Source organism: Carassius auratus, chromosome 19 (assembly GCF_003368295.1).
Source record: "Carassius auratus strain Wakin chromosome 19, ASM336829v1, whole genome shotgun sequence".
In the NCBI taxonomy this organism is placed as follows: domain Eukaryota; kingdom Metazoa; phylum Chordata; class Actinopteri; order Cypriniformes; family Cyprinidae; genus Carassius; species Carassius auratus.
This window is the reverse complement of record NC_039261.1, coordinates 6,250,027-6,270,372: the sequence shown is the minus strand read 5'-3', so window position 1 is coordinate 6,270,372 and position 20,346 is coordinate 6,250,027. Positions and strand designations below refer to the sequence as shown.

General features: G+C 36.7%; 1 protein-coding gene across 1 annotated transcript in view; it reads right to left on the bottom strand.

Annotated features, from left to right (window-relative positions):
• LOC113119248 (syndecan-2-like) overlaps nucleotides 1–19,322 on the bottom strand; it is a 31,372-nt gene extending 12,050 nt beyond the window's left edge. The window contains exon 1 of the mRNA XM_026288557.1: nucleotides 18,901–19,322. Coding sequence (XP_026144342.1) covers nucleotides 18,901–18,960 — 60 coding nt within the window. The 5' untranslated portion in view covers nucleotides 18,961–19,322. The remainder of the gene's footprint in view (nucleotides 1–18,900) is intronic.
• Nucleotides 19,323–20,346: the final 1,024 nt, after the last annotated feature.

The window sequence follows — 20,346 nt, the reverse complement described above, 5'->3', positions numbered from 1 at the left end:
CGCGTCTTCCTTTGTCACACACACTGAAGCGCGCTTGACGCTCGCAGTAATTTCAGCGTCTGGTGTCTCACTAAATAAGGACATGATCATTTGAACAACATCTCCAAAATTGCTCTGACAGTCACTTCATGAGCATTTGACCGTTTGATTTGAGTAAAACTAGCGTCACATCACATACACAGAACTGTAAAGGTACGCCAACCGCGTCAAAATAAAAGTCCAGTTAAAGACTATTTTTCAGCAGAATGTACATAGCCTACTACTAAAAAAAAAAAAAATCCCCTTTGTTTACTACAAAGTTAAGTTATTTTTCAATAATTACAAGATAAATTAATGTTTTAGGTGTTTAATGTTTAATGTGCATCTCAGAAAAAGCTTTATTTAAAACCCCAGCTGAATGGCACTAAAATACAGACAGAGATTTTTGATGTATGCATTGCATTCTATGCATAAAAAAAAAAAAAAAGAATTCTAAAAAACGAAACTTAGTTGTTAAATTTAAAAGACCCAGGAGTCTTGATTTCTCTTGCATAATTAATATTGCACTTTAATTAAGCAAAAACACATTTTATCCGATTACTCGATTAATCGATGGAATTTTTGGTCAAATACTCGATTACTAAAATATTCAATAGCTACAGCCCTAAATATTTGGCATATTTGTTTTTGAAGTAGTTTTTAGGGGGTTATTTTTCCTGGAAAGATAGAAATATATATCGTATATATTTTTTGCTCCATATCGCCCTGCCCTAAAATATAGTCATATAAACAGCAGTAATTTTAGGCAGGTCATAGCTAAAGCTTTCATGTGCAAGCTTATATATGGCTTCTTGGCCACCTTCTCTGCTGTAACCTGGCCTTCCACCTCATAAAGGGCCAGACAGCCAGTCCAGATAGATGCCGGCCCCTGAAACTGACCAGGGCCATAAATACCCAATCCCAAACCTATGGTGGGGCAAAAATGTAAAAACATTCTGATAATATTTGACAGCATTCTGCTACCACTTCACATTAAAGACTGCATGATTACTGCATGAAAGCTTTTAGTCCATGTCAGGAAAATAGTGTGTAAACTTATAAATAACATATTAATAAATTATATGTAAAATTTTTACTTGAAATTTGTTATATCAACTTGAATTAATGATCTCAGCTATGCAAATAAAAAAAGAACTAGTGTTTTCCTCCAGACACATCATACTGCAACTATGACTTCCTGTCTTGTTCCCTTGAGAGGATGAATAACAATTTCGTGGTTTCCAGGCCAAACAGAAACAACTGACAATCTGCCCAGAGGTGTACATGCTCTAGAATATAATTTGATGTATAATAACGCATAATACAACATCACGACCGACAATATTCACTCCAAGGTCATATCTGTTCCAAGCAAATATCCATGTCACCTTTGTTCAATGACATCCAGTTTGCCAATAGATTTAAGAAATGCACATTTCAATAATTAACTCTTAAACTGTATTTTAAAGGATTTTCTAATCCAAGATTGCAGTCATGGTTTTGCTCTCATCTCCAAGGCTTCTTATGACTCCACAGAGGATAGCGCCTGCCCGGTGATTCCTCGACCCAGTTCAACTGCTTTTGATACTCACTAGAAACCCAAGATTTTTTTTTTTTTTGTGAGCCATGAAATGCTATATGCTGGGAAATAGGCATCACCCTCCCAGTCATATTTTGGATAAAGATTAGCAGTTACAGTCAAAGCAGATAAAGTTATGGATTTGTAGCTGCAAAGTAGTTCTGTCCCCTTTAGTTAAAGAATAAATGGGACAAGTGTGTCAACCTTGCAGGGATTTGATTTTACATTTGATTTTATAAAACACCTATCATGCATCTGCAGTTCTTCCTAATATGAGGGGTGAATACAAATCAAATATCAATGACTGATGGGAAAAAAAATTAAATTAAATCACTTTATGCCTCCAGGGGAAAACCTTGACGCATCTTCAAGACAGCATTACTTTTTATCTCATGAAAAAATAAATAAATAAATAAACTGTATTCAAAACAAGGAAAAAAGAAAGAAAGAAAAAGAAATGGTCTAAAAAAAAAAAAAAAAAAAAAAAAACAATACTAATGAAGACATGCTGTTCAGTAAGCACAAGTTGATCCTACAGAGAGAACTTTATACGTTTACCTAAGGAGAAAAATCACATCATTGATTCAGAAACATAAAACACAAACTGAGCAAGATGTAAATCAGCAGTAAATCATTAGGAGTTTTAAAGATTTTTTTTTTTCTTAGATATAAAAATCAATGAAGGCATCAACTCCTTAAGATATTGGGGTGGGGGGCTATCCAATTCTCCCTGTCGTTAAGCATTCTTCTCAGACATGCTAAACTCTCACCTTTACTTCCAGTTCACATAATTGATTTACCTTTCATATGAACCATTATATTATACCCAGGTAGTGTATTTTACTGTTACTTTAAGGCCATGTATGAAAGGTTTAGAGAAACTTCAAATGTATTCATGACCACAATGTAATTAGATAGCGTGAAATAAATTTGAACACAATGGCAGTCATTTCTTTCATAATTCTCACTGATTTAAATATGCACAAATATTGCAAAACTGCAAAGTGATTTCAATGTGCTTTTTAAGTGCTTTAAAAAAACATTTTAATTATTTCCCTTATTTAAGCCATTAGAGTTAGTTAAAAGAATTGGTTCTTTAAAAGTGACTGTTCAGTTAAACAGCTTAAAACAATGCTGAATTTAAACGATCACTTACAAATAATTCATTAATATACAAGACACTTTAGTAAAAATATGCTTGTAACTAATATGTAATTAAAGTTATACAAAATGATACAATTCCATTATTCTATCTTATTTAACTTAGGCAACTTGTTACTAAATTAATATCAAAAAATTTTTTTTAACAATTGCTTCAAAGATTACAAAAGCCATTTCAGATCAACTAAAAATCTACGGAGATACATACTGAATATCATTAAAAAGGCTTAAACATATTGTGATTTACTTAAAGGCCTGTAATTTACCACAATTATAATAACAAAAATCCCACAAAAATCTAAAAAATATATATATATATATATATATATATATATATATATATATATATAATAGGCTTTTTGAACAGATTATGTGGTGAACAGATAACCAATAATGTAATTATCATGGGCAGAGCACAAATTCTTTGTTTTGAAAAGATTTCTCAACAACTTCCAATCAAATCTCCTGTAGCTATATGTGATCTTTTCTTTAAACCACTTGGGCAAATGTTTACTAAAAACATTTGTTTAAATATAAATTCTGTGCTTTTTCACGGTGGGTTTGCAGAACATTGACATTTGACCTCAATGTGACAAAATGCATGCTTCCATCTTTGCTGCACTCTGTTCTGAACCGCTCTTTAAGGTGTTTTAACAACTCAGGTTTGCACTGACACAGACAATCTGCCAAGACAGGAAATGAAAGCTCAGTACAGCGTGCTGGCAGGTACTCTCATAGGAGCCCAGAGAACATGCTGTGCAAGGATCAAGGTGGATGTTTTAGGAAACAGATGCTTCGGCTGTGTAGAGGTTCCATTTTGAAAGCTCCTCAGAGAGAACAGCAGCTAAACGGCATTAGTCAGAATGAACAGAGCTGGACCGGCTGGCCTGCTGGCGTGAAGTCACACTGAGAGCACCTCACTGCTCTGCTCCATCACTGTTTGAAAGCATTCAAATGCCTGAGAGAAACACAGTCGACACGCCAAATCTTCAAAGACAGACAGAAAACAAAAGTAGCAGGAAATCCCAGGCTAATAGACACTTTTAAGGAATAAGGCAGAGGTTAAATGTGTCAGTTTTTCCAGTATTGTATCCTATTCCAATTTAATATGCAGAGACAAATTTCCATTGCATTACTGATTCAAAGTGCTATCAAAAAATTGCCCTTGTTTGCAGCCCAAAAGCATCAACCAATGAGGTTACTCTGGGGTGGGACTACAAAGTTTAAATGATGTTCAAAAGACACATTTTGCAGTTTCACATTTTGAATGAACAACAGCAATTATTTTTAAAATAATGCTAAACATAGGAGTAGCCATTTCAAATAAAATAGTAGTAGTCATTTAAAGAAATTCATCTGACTAACAGTACAAAAAAAAAAAAAAGAAGAATAAGAGAATTACATACCAAACACTTGACACTTCGATACCTGGAGAAGCAGAAGGGGAGCGCATGTGGCCACATGAATATGAAACAAAGGATAAAACACACATGTTCCTGAGCAGACCTTTGCTCGCGCTGTTCGGTGTTGGCACATCATCATGAGATGGATGAATACTGCCTTTCAGGCCAGAACATGTCTGGCAAATCCCCCAGGTCTCTAGAAACACAGGTGGTGACTTGAGAGAAACCCAGGGGGAGAGCATCTCTGCAGCATATGTAATCAGCCCTGCCGGACAAGCAGGGTCAAGAACAGGGATCAACAATAAATATGGCCTGCTGGCCTGGGCCATAGTGATAGAGTTTCAGGCCAGTAGATGTAATGGTAATTCACCCTTTTGGGCCAATGCTGCACTGCTATTGAAAATAGTACATTCATTGGTCTTGTTTATCGGTTTTCCAGCAATTATGTATTTTAGGGCTGGACCAGAATATTTGATTATTCGAATATTCGTTCTGTGGGTTGGCATAGTATATTGTTGGTGAAAAAAAAACAAGCCTGTTTTTATCCTCCATGTTAATCAGTGATTTTACACATGATAAAAACGTGCACTTAATTTGCTTGGAAAATACTACAGCCACAAAAAAACGTACAGTAGGCGAGCCTAATAATAATTTGACTATATTTAAATTATTGCTCTTAACAGACCTGTGTGTTTTGTATCACTAGTGCAGTATCCGTTCTCAGAGCAAATAAGCCCTGACCGCGACAGAGAGAAGAATATGTTCAGCCCTTCCTTCAGAAGCTTCGAATATTCAGTATTGATTACTAACGAAGCTTCTAGGCTCAAAAACTGGTATTCGGACCAGCCCTAGTGTATTAATGAATTTATGAGTTATATTTTAGCAGTATCAATTTTCAAAGTAAATATAAAACTGATATACTACTGTTCAAATGTTTGGGGTTAGTATGATTTTTTTTTTTTTTTTTGAAAAAAAAAAAGGCTGCATTTATTTGATTGAATATACAGTAAAACTGTCATATTATAATTTTAAAAACAATGTTTCCTATTTTTATCTTTTAAAATGTAATTTATTTATGTGATGGCAGAGATGAATTTCCTAATTTCATGATTTGGTCTCCAGAAATATTTCTTATTATTATCAATGTTGAAAACCATTGTGCTGCTTAATGCTTTTATGAAAACTGTGATACATTTTTGCAGCTTTCATGAACATAAATTTCAAAAGAACATAATTTACTTGATATGCAAATCTTTTCTAATATTGTTAAAGCCTTTACTGTTACTTTGATCGATATAGTGCATCCTTTGTTATGTGTAAAATGTAAAGAAAAATAATTAAATTAATATAAATATTAAAATGAATAGCAATATACAAAATACACGGCAAAAATCTGAACTACTGTGGCTGCATTAAAAAAACAACCTTACCATTGAGCCTTGACATTTAATTTACTGATTTTGTTAGGTGGGAAATGTCCTTTCAAGATACCAACTGAAAAGGCCTTGACAAAGGTAAAACTGTCATTTACATATTATCTACAATAAAAACCAATTGTATTCAATCGCTGATTTAAAATGAAAGCTATTGGCATGAGTGCATCACAGCAACTATTTCCCATTGTCTTCCAATAAAGAGGAGAAACTAAGATCTGGCATGGTTTTTGCACCACACAAAGCTCCTTTTACACCATTCCCATAATACACTAGGACAGCGGGTCAAAATGTGGCAGCATGAGATTGAAGATAACAAACCCTAGTCATGTGACTGAGCTGGGGACAGGCGCCTCTAACAGCATTCACTTCAAACGGTCCATGTTTCCCTGAGTCTGCACTGATAAAGGCTTGGCTTCCATCAGCGTTAGGCCAGGGCTTTGTGCTCAGACAACTCCACCCCAGCCCTAAAAACTTCGAGCTGCCTGAGGGACAATGATGTATAAATTAGCTGCCAGTTCAAAGTTTAATTTAATCCAGATTTCAGACACTGCTGAAGTGGAGCGGAATGGCTTAGAAAGTCGGTGGGATGCTTTGTCCAGTCTCACGCCTGCCTCCCCTCCTCCAACAGGAAGCTATGGAAGAGTTCTTTAGTTTCAGCTCATTAACCTCTCAGTGGTTAGAGAACACCGAGCATGAAATAGTCTGAAGCAGAAAAGGAACAAAGGACTGGACACGACAATGTCACAATGTCATTCTAAGAACATTAAGGAGATGAGCATTGCCTCTGTTTTCTAACACTCTCTGAACTCCTGCGGTGTTGCAATCATCGCTCTACCAAAAGGGAAGTTTTTTTTTTTTAAGTGCCAGCTAGTCAGGTTTCACTAATAGCGGAGGAATCATATAGTGGGAGCTTTTTCTTGAAAGTTTGTGCTGACATGAACTGTTTTTCACCCATCCGTTTACATAGGCATCAAAAATGATGACTTGCCAGAGTTGTTCATCACTTGGCGCTGCAAATGGGCCCTTATCTGCACAGATAAAAGCTGGAGGTGATTTCGACGCTTCAGTGGCTGATCTGTTCCAATCCTCACTCTGTCGCAATTGAATTCCCATCCAACCTTTGCCTTAAGAGGATTTGTCCTCAAGGGATTCAGGAGGCCACGACATTTGGGAAGAGGGGGAGGGGAATTGCCAGAAAAAAAAAAAACTTTTCAAAAATCTTAAAATTGATGAGAGAATAGAACAAGACCTTAAAAGTTATTTAACTTAAGTTAACTTAAGTTAACCTTAAGAGGCTTGTCCATTTGTTCTATTTCAACAGAGTCAGATTGAAAGTCGAACAGAAATATATTAGATTACAGGTGGGGTGGGACAATATATTGATATGGTGATATATCATTGTTCTTTTCCATGCCATGTGAGAATTGATATCTAGCGCCAAATATAGATATTTTAATTACTGCAATAAGGCACTCTATATAGATTTCCCTGCTCCCAGCATCTAAAAATGCATGGAAATCACAACTGAGCTATTTCCCCCTTTCTTTCCAAAGTGCTCTGAGCAACCATGAACCATGTTTTCTATGAAGATGGGAAAGCAGGAGGAACCAATATATATATATATATATATATATATATATATATATATATATATATATATATGTGCGGATCATTAAAAACAAAAAAAAAGAAATCCATATATGTTGTAGTGTTGGGCGATATGGTCATTTTTCAAATCAGATCAGTTCGACGATACACAATATTATCGTGCATTGGTCGAGCATGAGACAGACTCTTTGTTCTTGTCATAGCTTAACTACTTGGTGTTTTAAACCGTGCAAGTGTGCGAAAGAGAGCCTTTGGAATCACCTAAAATCGCAAAAAAATCCTTTCAAACATACTGATAAACTAACGTTAAATATAAAAATACTGTATTTAAAACAGCCAATTCATATAGTTGAACTCTAATATTGGACATAAACAAACACGTTAAATATAAAGTAGGCTATTCAAAACAGGTAAGTTCATATTTGGAGTAAAGTTGAATTGAACTGATGCATCGGTCATACAGCGCGCCTCATGATGAGCTCGACGCACCGCCACAGAAACAAGAATGAGATGCATTCAAACATAACTGTGGCATTGAACTCAGTTAGTGAGGGCTTGTTTAAAATATTGCACATATATAGGCCATTCAGATTACTTGTTAAAGTGCAATGAAATACCTTATATCTGCAGATGATGTACGTCTGTTTAAGGATGGAGTCTTCACCGGCTTCATGCACTAATCCTCATTTGAGTGCGCATCTGTGAAATGCGGTGCTGAAGTGAAATAGCTGACCAGTTTGATAGGCCGCCTCATAACCTGCGGGTTGGGTTGGGGCGGGTAAGGACATTTTAATTTATTTGCGGTGGCGGGCCAGATAATTTTAAAAAAGCAGGACCCGCGGGTTGTAAAAATAATAAAAATAAATAAAACCCTGACCCGCACATCACTAGTGTGCATTCAATACCTATGGAATGGACAACAAAACAAAACCTCAGAGCCGTAATGTGGTGCAGCAGTGTGCAGTGTGTGTGTGTGCTTGCTGTGCTTCTACATTTGAAAAAACAAACCTGAGTGTGCAAAAGAGGGGATGTGAAAGGAAATTTTTTTCCTGCATGTCGTGTGGGGGGCTTTGTTTTTTGAGAAGTTGAGAAAGCACTCCAGGTAAATTATATTATTATAATTATTATATTATTATAATTATATTATATTATATTATATTATATATATATATATATATATATATATATATATATATATATATATATATATAATTGATAAGCAGTTAAATGTGTTAGTTTACACACAAAGAAAAGTGTAAGCTTTTAATAAGTACAAGAATACACAAGTAAAATGTGCTGTTTTCTGACAGTCTGGAGTTGAATATAGAGAGAAAACTTGCACTTAATCTTTTCACAGGCATTTTTTTTCATAGTTAGACAGATATTGTGATGTATGATTATAGAATTGTCTAGCAATATATCTATGATCACAGAATCACTGTATCGTGATATTATCATTATCGTAAGCCATGTATCGTGATTCATATAGTATTGTGAGGTACCCTGCAATACCTGGCCTAATTGCAGGGTAAAGTGATGTTTCATTGACGCAGGCAACCATCTGGTCTGTGTGTGTTGTGATGGAGAGAAAACGTTTAGAGCGTATCAATAAAGTAAACGAGGGATGCAGGCTGCAGGAGAAAGCAGCAGGTGGTGATTTCTGATCCCATTATATGGGGCTAATCCACAAACTAGAGCACACGGTCTTGTTACAACCTACAATTTCTGTTCTAGGAACAGCAACACCTTCACTTGAAGTGGCCTCAGTCTCATCTTGGGTGAAAACATCTGTCGTTTCACTTCATCTATCAATCAACTAGGAGAATCGATGGATTCTGGTATGAAAATAAAGTGCAGGGCATTTTCTCAATGCGTGCAGAAGATGAAATGTCATGCTGCTCTTTCACATACAGACAAAGTTGCGTTATGGATTAGAGCTTTGTGAAGGCATTGGGGTTAAAGTGGCACATGCATGAGCTTAGTTGGATTGCTAGAGTTGACCGGGCAAATCGGGCCACATACTACAGGACCCACAAAACAACCTATATTCAAGGTTTTCAGTAAACAAATGAACAAAGCTGGATATAATACTGTATTGCTTAAACCATATGGTTAAGAAACATGTAGGACAATGCTTTATCAAAACAAAACATAGCCTTTACTGTCTTTAATTCACTATGAAATTAAATGCTACAAACAAATGCTGCAAAAAGACATTCAAGATAATTAAACCACAAGAAAACATGAATACAGATATTTGAAAACTAAAAAATAAAATGTAGTAATACTACACATTTTTATATAAGCGAAACATATCAGGTATTAAATTTCTCCACTATTTTGTTAAGTAAATTTTAAAAACATCAGAAAACTAAAATAAATTCTTGCAAATGCTACAAGTGAATTTAGAAATCATAACAACAAGGGATGCACTGAAATTTTGGCCGCTGATAATGAAAATTTCAGTAGTTGGCCGAAAGAGAAAAACTGCACAAAATATGAGCTGAGAATATAAATAAATGTTTTGTAATAATTACACAAAAGAAAAGCATTTTAGGTTACGATTTTTGGTCAAGTGCATCCAGAATTTTAATTCCGGTCACCCGATACTATTAAACAAAAACAAACACTAAACTTTGAAACCAAAGAGCTTTATTTGTGAATAACAGATGTGGATCATTTCCCATCCAACAATTTAATGTGCTTCATGAATGAAAGTGGCTACTTATCACAATCATCAGGAATGAATTAAAATGTTTTCTTGCTTTCCATACTTTTTTCTACTTACATGCTATATTTTGTCATGAAGAAAATGGGCCATGCCTTTCTACATATATCTAGTCTTCCTTACAACAGAAATGGTTTTAAGGGATTCTTAAAGTATACAGCAAAATTCAAATGTATATTTCATTCTATGTAAATAATTCAGCTTTGGCAAACAGAAATAGGTCCTTTACCAGAGCTTGTCTGAGCTTTAAATCTTTTATGATAAAGAGTGCAGATGAGCAACTGGAGGAAGAGATGGTTCTTCCCAACAGACCTCAGCTGCTGCAGAGTTTATCATGAAAGAGAGGGACCCGCTTAACGGTCCAACAAGCGAGACAGTTGACAAACTGAACCACAAGAAACAAATCTCAAATCTGTGCCAAACCTCACACCCTGTTCTACCCTGCTCGTTTTACTCTCTGCTGTCATTCAAAAGGAATGTGTGTGGTTTGAATGAGTTTCCAGCCCCAGAAGCATTGAAAACCTTTTCCACCATATGACTAACCAAGAGCCAGTCTGATCTCATGTTTGCTGATAAGACTCATTTTGGTTGTCGTATGGAAACACTGAGACACTTTAAAGGCACAATTTATGGTTAATGCTAGATGTTTGTCAGGCTAAGTGGTGACAGAAAGAACTGTGCTGAATTGGTCTAGTGGTGACTCAAGCCACACCAAAGAGGAACCACCGTATGATGCTTCTGCTTCGGTTTATTAGTGTGTACACAACGTAGAGTCAACACTTAGTTAATTATGCCTTTTAATACAAGCTATGCTCAGATTTACTCAGTTTTTCCATGAAAGGGGCCATGATTACACAGAAATATGTTTGTGATCTCAGTATTGAATGTGTCTGATTTGTTCTGTCAGTGCAGCGTGAAAAAAGAAAACAAAGCGAATATTAACTGGGGGAGTTTGACGAAGGTGATACAAAGCAGGAACAGATGCAGAATACAACAAAAGGAAGCTCACAGTGCCAAAAAGCAATGTTTAATGTCCTACGGGGCCTATATGCAATAACAAAGGACACATGCAAGTTATCCTGAATGTGATGGATGGGTCGATAACAAATGAAGAGAGTCCACAATAAAGAAAATGAGAAACGAAATCTAGTTTAAAACACATGTGCCAAGTTACTAGAAACATACTCTTTGTATTCATGTTGGTCTCATATGGTTTTGAAAAACCAGTGCACATTTAAAAAAGAAAACAAAATTGGATACTTTCAATACATGGAAAATGTTGACCTCTTAATTTATATTTGTAAAAAGTTATTTTAAAAAAAAAGTTGCGTCACGCGAGTTGAATTTTTTCACTTGATGTCCCAAAATATTTTGGAGCTGTTGTTAACTGAGAAGCTGTGCAAATTCACGTTCATTATCCGCTTGGATTTGCGCAGCTTGTCAGTTAACAACGGCTCTGTGTAGTTACAGCTGCTCTATGTGAAATCACGCACATGATGGTATTTACTGCTGATTAGAGAACCGGCTTTACTGACGAGATGCACATTAATCATCGGCCGATATATATCGTGCACCTCTAAATATTTAAAATACTTAAAATATCTTAGACGTGTATTTAAGTCACTTTATGTTTATTGGATTTGTGCGTAATTTTGTTTTGTTCACTTTTTTCACTCTGCGCTCGTTCCGGGACTGAACCCGACAAAGTTACTAGGTCCCCGACCCGGGACCAATCCCGGAATCAATCCCGGGACGTGTTAGCGTTCACACAGAAGGCGACCTGACAATGTTCCAGCAATTTTCCGGGTCCAGCGTGCAGTGTAAAGGGGCTTTGGTTGGTAGTTTATGAGATTTCCACAGTTTTATATGTATGAAATCCGACTGCAGGTTCTCAACGTTCGGCTCAGTACTGAGCGTGTCAATTTCATTTGTGCGAACAATGACAGTGCACTCATTTGGACAGGCTCTTCTGAGTTCACTCTTTTCTCATTTAAACAGTGTGACGGAATGCTACTGTATGAAAAAAGAGATCAGACTGCAGTTTACAGCACACAAATGGGTGTTAACAGAGTGCATTAGGCCAGATTAACGGCGGCGTGTGGGGCTGTCGAATTAATGCATCCAAGCACATCAAAACTCCCAAAGGGTCTGTATGCTTTCTGAACCACAATAATTAAAGATCAACAAAATCTCCTCTTGGGCCGCTTGTCTCACTGTCTCAGTCGCTTTCTAAGCAATGTACCCACTCACGGTCTAATTAGGTGGACACAGTTAAAAGAAATTGGATATGGTGGCTGCCACCAGTATCAGTGGGTGCAATCGATGGTTCAGAACAGCTGGAGGGGACCAGATTTCAGTCTTCAGAAACCACCAGAGAAAAGTCAAGTTATCAAGTCTCTTTAACATCACCTCAAAAATCTCCTAGGATGCTTCAGTTTGTTTTAAGCAAGGTCACATGCGCTGAAGCAATCGAGACAAAACAAGGGTAAAATACTCTGCTTTCAAAGTGCAGCTTTTAAGAGGTATGGTTTCTAAACGGTTCCCATAACAACCACTTGTCACATTGTCAGTGGCATGTGGAAATTAAAGAAACGCTTGAAAACACGTTGAGAAAATATCAACCTCAACCTATGGTTAATTAATAAAGTTACAATGAAAAAGTATCTGTGCATTTTAATTAGGCACATTCATAGATGTCAAAGAGTGCTTACATATATCAGCAAAAGCAGTATTTCTTCGCAGGTATTTGTGGTTCACAAGTTCATCAAAACAGCTGACAGTATATCTAAATATCTACGCTTTACAAACAGCAAGTTCCTTTACCAAACAGTTGAATGTCACTAGATCATTTTTTTTTGTATCAAAAGATATAATCCCTCTAAACAAAACTGCTAACATAAAGAACACTCTTTTATATATATATATCAAGAGAGAGAGAAATAGAGATAGCTAGCTAGCTAGCTAGCTAGATAGATAGCTAGATAGCTAGAAAGAAGCATAGACTATGGCCATATGGCGTTACTATTAGGGAATGTCACGGTTATATTTACCAGTTTTCATAATATAGACGGATTGAGTGCAAAAGTCTTTGGTATTCATTTATATATATTTATATACAGTATAAGAAATAGCTATGTGCTTCAGCAACTAGCTCCCCAGCTAAGAGAGTTTTAAGTGTCAGTGGGAACATAGTTTTCTGCCACAGAGCTTGTGTTCTTAGCTAAAAAGTTGTGAAAAAAAATATAATTGTGAATTGCATGCACAAAAAAGTTGACACAAATGAACTTTCTGTACTTGTTTTGCACTACTTCAGTTACATATAGGCCTACATGTGCTCATTTAATAAAAAGCAGTAAGTGATCACTTACTCCAGCCTTCAGTGTCACATGTAACATCCAGTCTATCACATGATCATTTAGAAATCATTCTAATATTCTGATTTATTATGAGTGTTGGAAACAGTTATGCTGTCTAATATATTTGATGAATAGAAGGTTAAAAAGTTTTAAAAAATTAAAAAAAAAAATGTACTATTACTTTTTATCAATTTAACACATCATTGCTGAATAAAAGTATTTATTTTATTTTATTTAAAAAAAAGAAAAAAAAAAATACTGAACCCAAATTACCTACCAGTAGTGTATATTGTTATTACAAAATATTTATATTTTAAAAACATAGCTGTTTTTATTTATTTATTTTTTTATTCATCAAAGTATCCTAAAGAAAAAAGTATCACATGTTCTGCAAAAATATTAAGCAGCAGAACTGATTCCAACTTTGAAATGAATCATCATATTAGAATGATTTCTAAAGGATCATGTGATAATGATCCTAAAAATTCAGCTTTGCATCACAGAAATAAATGATATGAAATGATCACTATACATGTAGAGGAGTGGACTTTTAATAAATTAATAATTATACATTTTTCAAAATTATTATTATATCCAAAAAAACTAATGAATAAAAAAAATGCAAATATACAAATACACAAGTCTGAGAAAGATATTTTCCATAAAGGATTTTACCAAATTCATTACTAATTAATAATAATAAAAAATAAAAATCACAATCACACAGTTACAACTGATCAGAATGAGCTTTGGCTCACGTGATGGAAGTGGTTTATTTTTTGCAGAATCAGATGAATTACAGACTTGCATAACATCAAACTATGAGAAATGCACACTGCAGCACACAGATGGTGTCTCACACTGTTCTTACATTTACACTTCACAAGACGGCTTCTACACTCATCAGCTCAAACGGTTAGACGTCTCCTCAAGTATCTTTCCAAAAGCTTTTTCCATTATAAATGACAATTTCTAACAGCGAAGAGTGACAAAATTTAACGAGGAAACGACTTGACAAAAAGATGCCGTCTTCACTGTTACACTACTGGTCAAAGTTTGATGGGGGAAGGCGTTTTTTTTTTTTTACGATTCCTATACTTACCGTAGCTAGACCTAAAGATTGATGCCTGAAGGTCTGGAAACCATGGCAGCTTTCATTGGCCAAGGCCGCCCATGAGGCAGTTTGACCGACATGTCAAACAACCAATCACAGTTCGTTTCATTCTGCGTCACATTTTAGGGCATGGAAATGTCACCACAATAACAGACCAGTGTGTAAAACTCTTGGACGTATTTTAAAGAGTCTATTCCACAAATGTAAATATTTCACATTCTTTTGAGAATCCAGCATTTAACTGATCCTGATAAGCTCTCGTCATCACAGTTGTACACATGACGGCTTTATTCTTTAATGAGGGGTTTGGCGCCACGTCATCTTTGTCGTATTATACAGAAATCCTGTATAATTGATCCAATCCAATGACGACTTTGAAACTTCTAAAGTGTTTCCACTTTTGTGTGCCATACGCATCAGATATTCAGCCGTGGCGTGATGTCCGAGTTTGAGACTTTGCTTACCAAGACTGATCAATAATACAGTGAAAACAGTAATGTTGAGAAATTATTAAAAACCTATTTAAAACCTATTTTAAAATATTTTAACAAATGTATTCATCTGATAGCAAAGCTGATTTATTAGCAGTCATTACTTCAGTTTTCAGTGCCTCATGATTCTTCAGAAATTGTAATGTTTCTATTAATGTTGTTTCATATTTTTTTTAAACTGTGGTACATTCTTTTTGAGTGTTCTTTGATTAATATAAGCATTTACATGAATTAGAAATCTTTTAAACATAAATATTCTTATTGTTGTTTATCAAATTAATGCATCTTTACTGGACATACAGTGTGCTAGAATTCACATGTAACTCGGACTACCAAGCAAACTCAGAGTGGTTAACTGGTGTGCACCAAAGTTCAGAAAACCATTTTTTATACCAACCAAACTCTGACGTCAAACAGACCCTGGCCTGCCCCAAAAGCTGCAGTATGAAAGCAGTTAAAACGAACCCCCTTCCATTTCAACCGCTGTTCTTAAACCACAATCCTCCAAAGGAACTTTCCATTTGCTAAGCTAATAAAGAGCAAGAAAAGTCAGACTAGGAGCAAAAGGAACACATTTTAAATGGTGGAGCGTGCTGAGGGTTTCTCTTTTTTCCACAAGCATGTGTGTTCACACTGGGGTGGGGGGGGGGCTCTGGGTCATGGCTTTGCACCCTTGAGGCTCCTTACGGTCTACAGTAACCGGGCCAGAGCAGTGCTTTGGCAGCAGCACTTTCAGTCCTAGCTCAGTATCGAGCACGTCGGTCTGCCACTGCTCCCACTACTTCCGCGCTGGACTCTGGCTTGCGTTGTTTGTCGATTTCCACTGGCATGCATGTGAAAGAACAGTATCCAATTCTCGGGGGGTGGGGACGTGAACAGAGCCGCTTTGAAGCAAACACACATACGTGTTGCAGATGTTTGTGGTGTCAACATAAACAAGCAAAAGACATGTGCCATCAGAGCATAGCAAGGCATATCTTTTTTCCCTCCCTTACTCTGCCTCTTCATTCTTTCCATCTGCTGGGAAAGAAGATAAAGAATAATGCCACTGTTCTTTGGAGTAACCGAAGACAGGGTAATAATAATGACGAGCTTAGCTGCAGGGAGAGAAGTCGGCTGGGGCTGAGGTTGCATGGCTGATGACAAAACAAGAGCACTCTGGGATTCCTTTACAGGCCTAGCGGCCCAGTGCCTGCTGAGACCATTAAGGATTATGCAATGTGGAACAGTTAGAGTCAATCAAAAAGAGCCCCCCAGGGAAGAGTGGTGGGATGTAAGATTTTCTCCTGTGTGTCCACTTTAAATGCATGCCAGAGAAGAAAAAATGCTTCAATTATTCTACCGCTAAAAAACATTGAGGGCATTTTTATATTTATGCTCACCATTTATTTGATCAAAAATACAGTAAAAACTGCAATATTGTGAATTTGTGTATTTGAAAATACCATTTATTCCCATGATGGAACATTGATTCTTTTCTAGTTATGAGATTCCAACTTTATTCATTCAGCTATGTGTTTAAAAAAAAGATAAAAGCCATCTAGAAATATCGTTTCCTCACTGATAAAAAGGTGCTGACAACCTCGTCGCTGATTTGTGGACGTGTTTTCATTAACAGAACATCATCGCTGGCAATCAAAACCTGAAACTTGCTGTAGCATGTTACACTATTATTATTTCATAAGCCAATATTCCACCATAAACCATTAATATTTACAGGGCAGCGTAAACGGGAGCACTTCTGAGCCCTTATCTCGCAGACTCAATACATTTTTTAGTACGCAGGATTATTGCGGATGTGTGACCATCCGCCCTGCTAATCAGGAATAGAAAAACAGCCTCAGGTGGGAGGCTGGCTGAAGCGAAGGGTGAAAATGAGGTCAGCATGCTACTATCTCTCGCTCCTGGTCGCTGTGTGCATTCATTTAATCATATAAGCATCCGGACAGAGCATAAAAATACATTCTTATAAAGATAAAGGTTCCTTACTGACATTACTGGGCTGGTCCATGAAGAGCCTTTGGAGTCCATAGAACTTTACTAATCTGTTTTCATTTCCATTATATTGGAAAAAAAGTTTCTTTAGATTTTTAAATGCTCCTTTTAAGAACTGTTCACTGGAAGGTTCTTTGGGGAACCAAAAATAGTTCTTCTATGCCACCTTTCTTACACCTTTTTTCGCAGCTTAATTCTTAAGATTGTAGTAACAAACTATAAAAGTGGTTAACAATAGTGCAGGCAAATATTCAGCTTGTTACCAAATGTAGCATTAAAAAAGCATGTATGCACCTATCTATGAAGTGTTTTGAAAAACTAACCTAATTAAGGACAATTTTAATTAAAAACACTTTATGTGGCTTATGCGTCATTTTATTTCTGACACTAATTTCTTTCCAAACACTAAAAAAAACTTGTTTCGGTGAAAACTAATTCCTTGAGATCTGTCACAGGCAAAAAGAGTGCAGTGACCATGCAAAACATCTCCATTTCGAAGGCTATGTTCACACTTCCCATGAAAACATCATGCAAATTACATGGTCAAACATCTGGCCGCAGCCAGCACACCGAACTGTGACAGGTTCGTAGCATACAATTTCAGAGAAAACAGAAGTCAAGAGGCACAAAAAAACAGAATTAATAACATTATCAGGTCACATTCGCAAACAAACCATTTTTTTGTTTGTTTGTTTATTGGAGAAGGGGACGGTTGCTCTCACTGGCATATACATGGATCATCCTGGAGATTTCAAGCCAGATAACTTTAATTGCTCTGTGTACATGATGCTGGTATAGAAAATATATACGCTATGCTGGGTCTTACTGAGATTGATGCTGCCTTCACGCCTCTAGGCCAAAGTGAGTGAGTGAGGTCCTAATCAATGGGAGGAGACAGTACAAACCAGCATGCCAGACAACTTTGGAACCAAAGCAATCCCTTGGCATTTCGTCAAAAAATTACAAGCAACTGGCTTATTCAGGATCCACGATCATCAAATGCATTGCCAATTAACTGTATAAGGTAGGCATATGAATGCTAATGAATGCTCCAGAACATACATTTTCCGTCTTGGTCTAGGATTATAAAGAGTAACTGTGACTTTTAAGAAAAAGCCTATGCAAAAATCTACGATCGCATGTGTTCACATTCTAGAAAACCGAGCCAAGTGTGACCAAGAGAGTTAGTGTCTGATTTACAGCTTCTGCATGTTAAGCTGCTCTAAGAAGCACCTGGCCACTTTAAGCAGGGGGGTTATGGAAAAGTTGGATGAGTGTTGACTTTAAACAGAAGTGTTACAGATAAAATGAGTGCTATTGGTCTGAAAACATAGGTTTATGGTGCAATCTTAAAGTTCAGCCCGCCAACAGTTGCCGAGAAGGCAATGCACATTTAATAGTTCCCACTACAGTCACATTTTGAAAAAAAAAAACCCCAACCAAATTATTTCTGCATTCCCAACTTCATTTGTACCTGTCCAGAAATGTCTCCACAACCAGGTTGGTTTTTATGGCCGAATTAATAGTAGCTTTATACGAGTCTGTGATTCAGATTAGGTTGAGAGAACACTGTCTTTCTCTGCTATACATTACACAAAATAACAGCGAAATAACTATCAAGCTTCATTCCTCATTTTCCAAAAATGTCACAAACACATCAAACGCAGTATTCCTAACGTTCATTAATACCTAGCTTAATGTCTTCTTCACTAGATTCTATTTATTAGCATTTAAAAGATAAACACACAACCTTTGGTGTGTATCAATACTTATAGGTAAAACAACAATGCCAAGCTGAATTGAAAAACACTGCCGTGATTAACGAAACGGATACTTGATATATTACAACTGACGCGATACATATCTAAAACATTAATTATCATTGACACGTGGCAAAGTATAATCAGTCCAATGAAACAGTGTTTGAATGGTTACTTTATAACGTTGGCTGCTTGAGTTTACGCTCAGCTACCCCCCAGAAAACCGCTTATTGTTCTCGGTTGAAACTCACCCTTTCCCCGGAAAGAAAGGCTGTCAAGCCGAGGGTTAATATCATCCAAACGTTCCTCATAATTCCTTAGTCTTCGCTTGTGAAAAAGGAAAATATCGTCCCCGTGTCTGTTTCCACTTTTTGGAGAAACTCTTCCCTCTCTCGCTCGCTCGCTCGCGCTCCAATCTCGCTCTCTCTCACAGGACTCAAATCCCACCGGATACGTGTTGCTTTTTGTCTGCTTACTCCTCCGCGCACTCTTGTGCAGTAAAATAGGTCGTTTTCGATATGTTTCGTCAAGTCTTACGCGTCGAGACTACGGCCGGATGCGGTTAAAGCTGGCACTTGTTTCGCAAAGATGAATTTAACGTGAGGTCTCTCGGTCATATGTCTGAAGTTGGGCTCTGCTATCGAGCCAGAGCCACCCGCAGGACTGAGAGGAAAATGCGGGTCAAACTGAGGGAGAGCTTGAGCAATGATTGACAGAGAACGCGACCATATGAAAAGACGACAACTTCAATTCTGGTTTTCAAAATGTTTGTTTTCTGGTCTTCAAAAAGTTTGTTTTAAGACATGTCAGATTTAAGTACTAAAACCATATAATGCCTTTATTACACTATGTTATTTTAATGAGTTATTTATTTGTACATTTCCAGTTACTTAAATACATTTAATTATGTAAAAGCATTTTAAGCAATCGTTGAGTATAAAATGTACTTTATGAATATTTTTATATATTTGATTTGGAATGAGTCGGATTTGTCAGTGAACAGGTTGAACCAGTTTTCCAAACCAGTTTAAACGGACTGAATCGGTCCGAACTGAATCAACCACTTACTAATTCACTGAACTGTGAGTCTGAGCCAACTATGTTCCAAATTCTTAAAGGATTTTAAAATAAATGCTTTTTATTTGTATTTTTTAGGCATGAACATAATGGCACCAGGGCCATCACTAGTGGAGTGAAAGATGGTGATGATTATAGGGGCCCCTGGTTGAAAGCCCCCCACCAACTGGCTGAGGCCAGCCTAAAAAGATGCTATGGATAGTAGACGGGCCACTGCTGTGCATCATTATGAAAGATTATCATTTGCACGTGTTTTTAAGCCTTGCCAATTGAAAAGTTTAAAGCATTCAAACACAAGACGCAGGAAATCTCAGCTGAGTACTGGCATGCCGTGTTCTGTGCGGACACAGAAAGCCATGTCTCACAGAAAACAACACTGAACCAAGCTTTCCATTGCGTCCTCCTGTACCCTAACGAACAAATACAAATCACAGTTTAAACATGCAAACAGAACAAGATGTGAAAGAGAATTGAGCACCCACGCACACACAGAGAGATGCTTCTCAAAACACTTGGACACCGAATTTGCCTCTTCTTGCTCTTGTACCAATAAATACATACAAAATGATGTCAAAATATCCAAGGAAATGAAAAAAGAAAATCACTTACAGCTCTTGAGT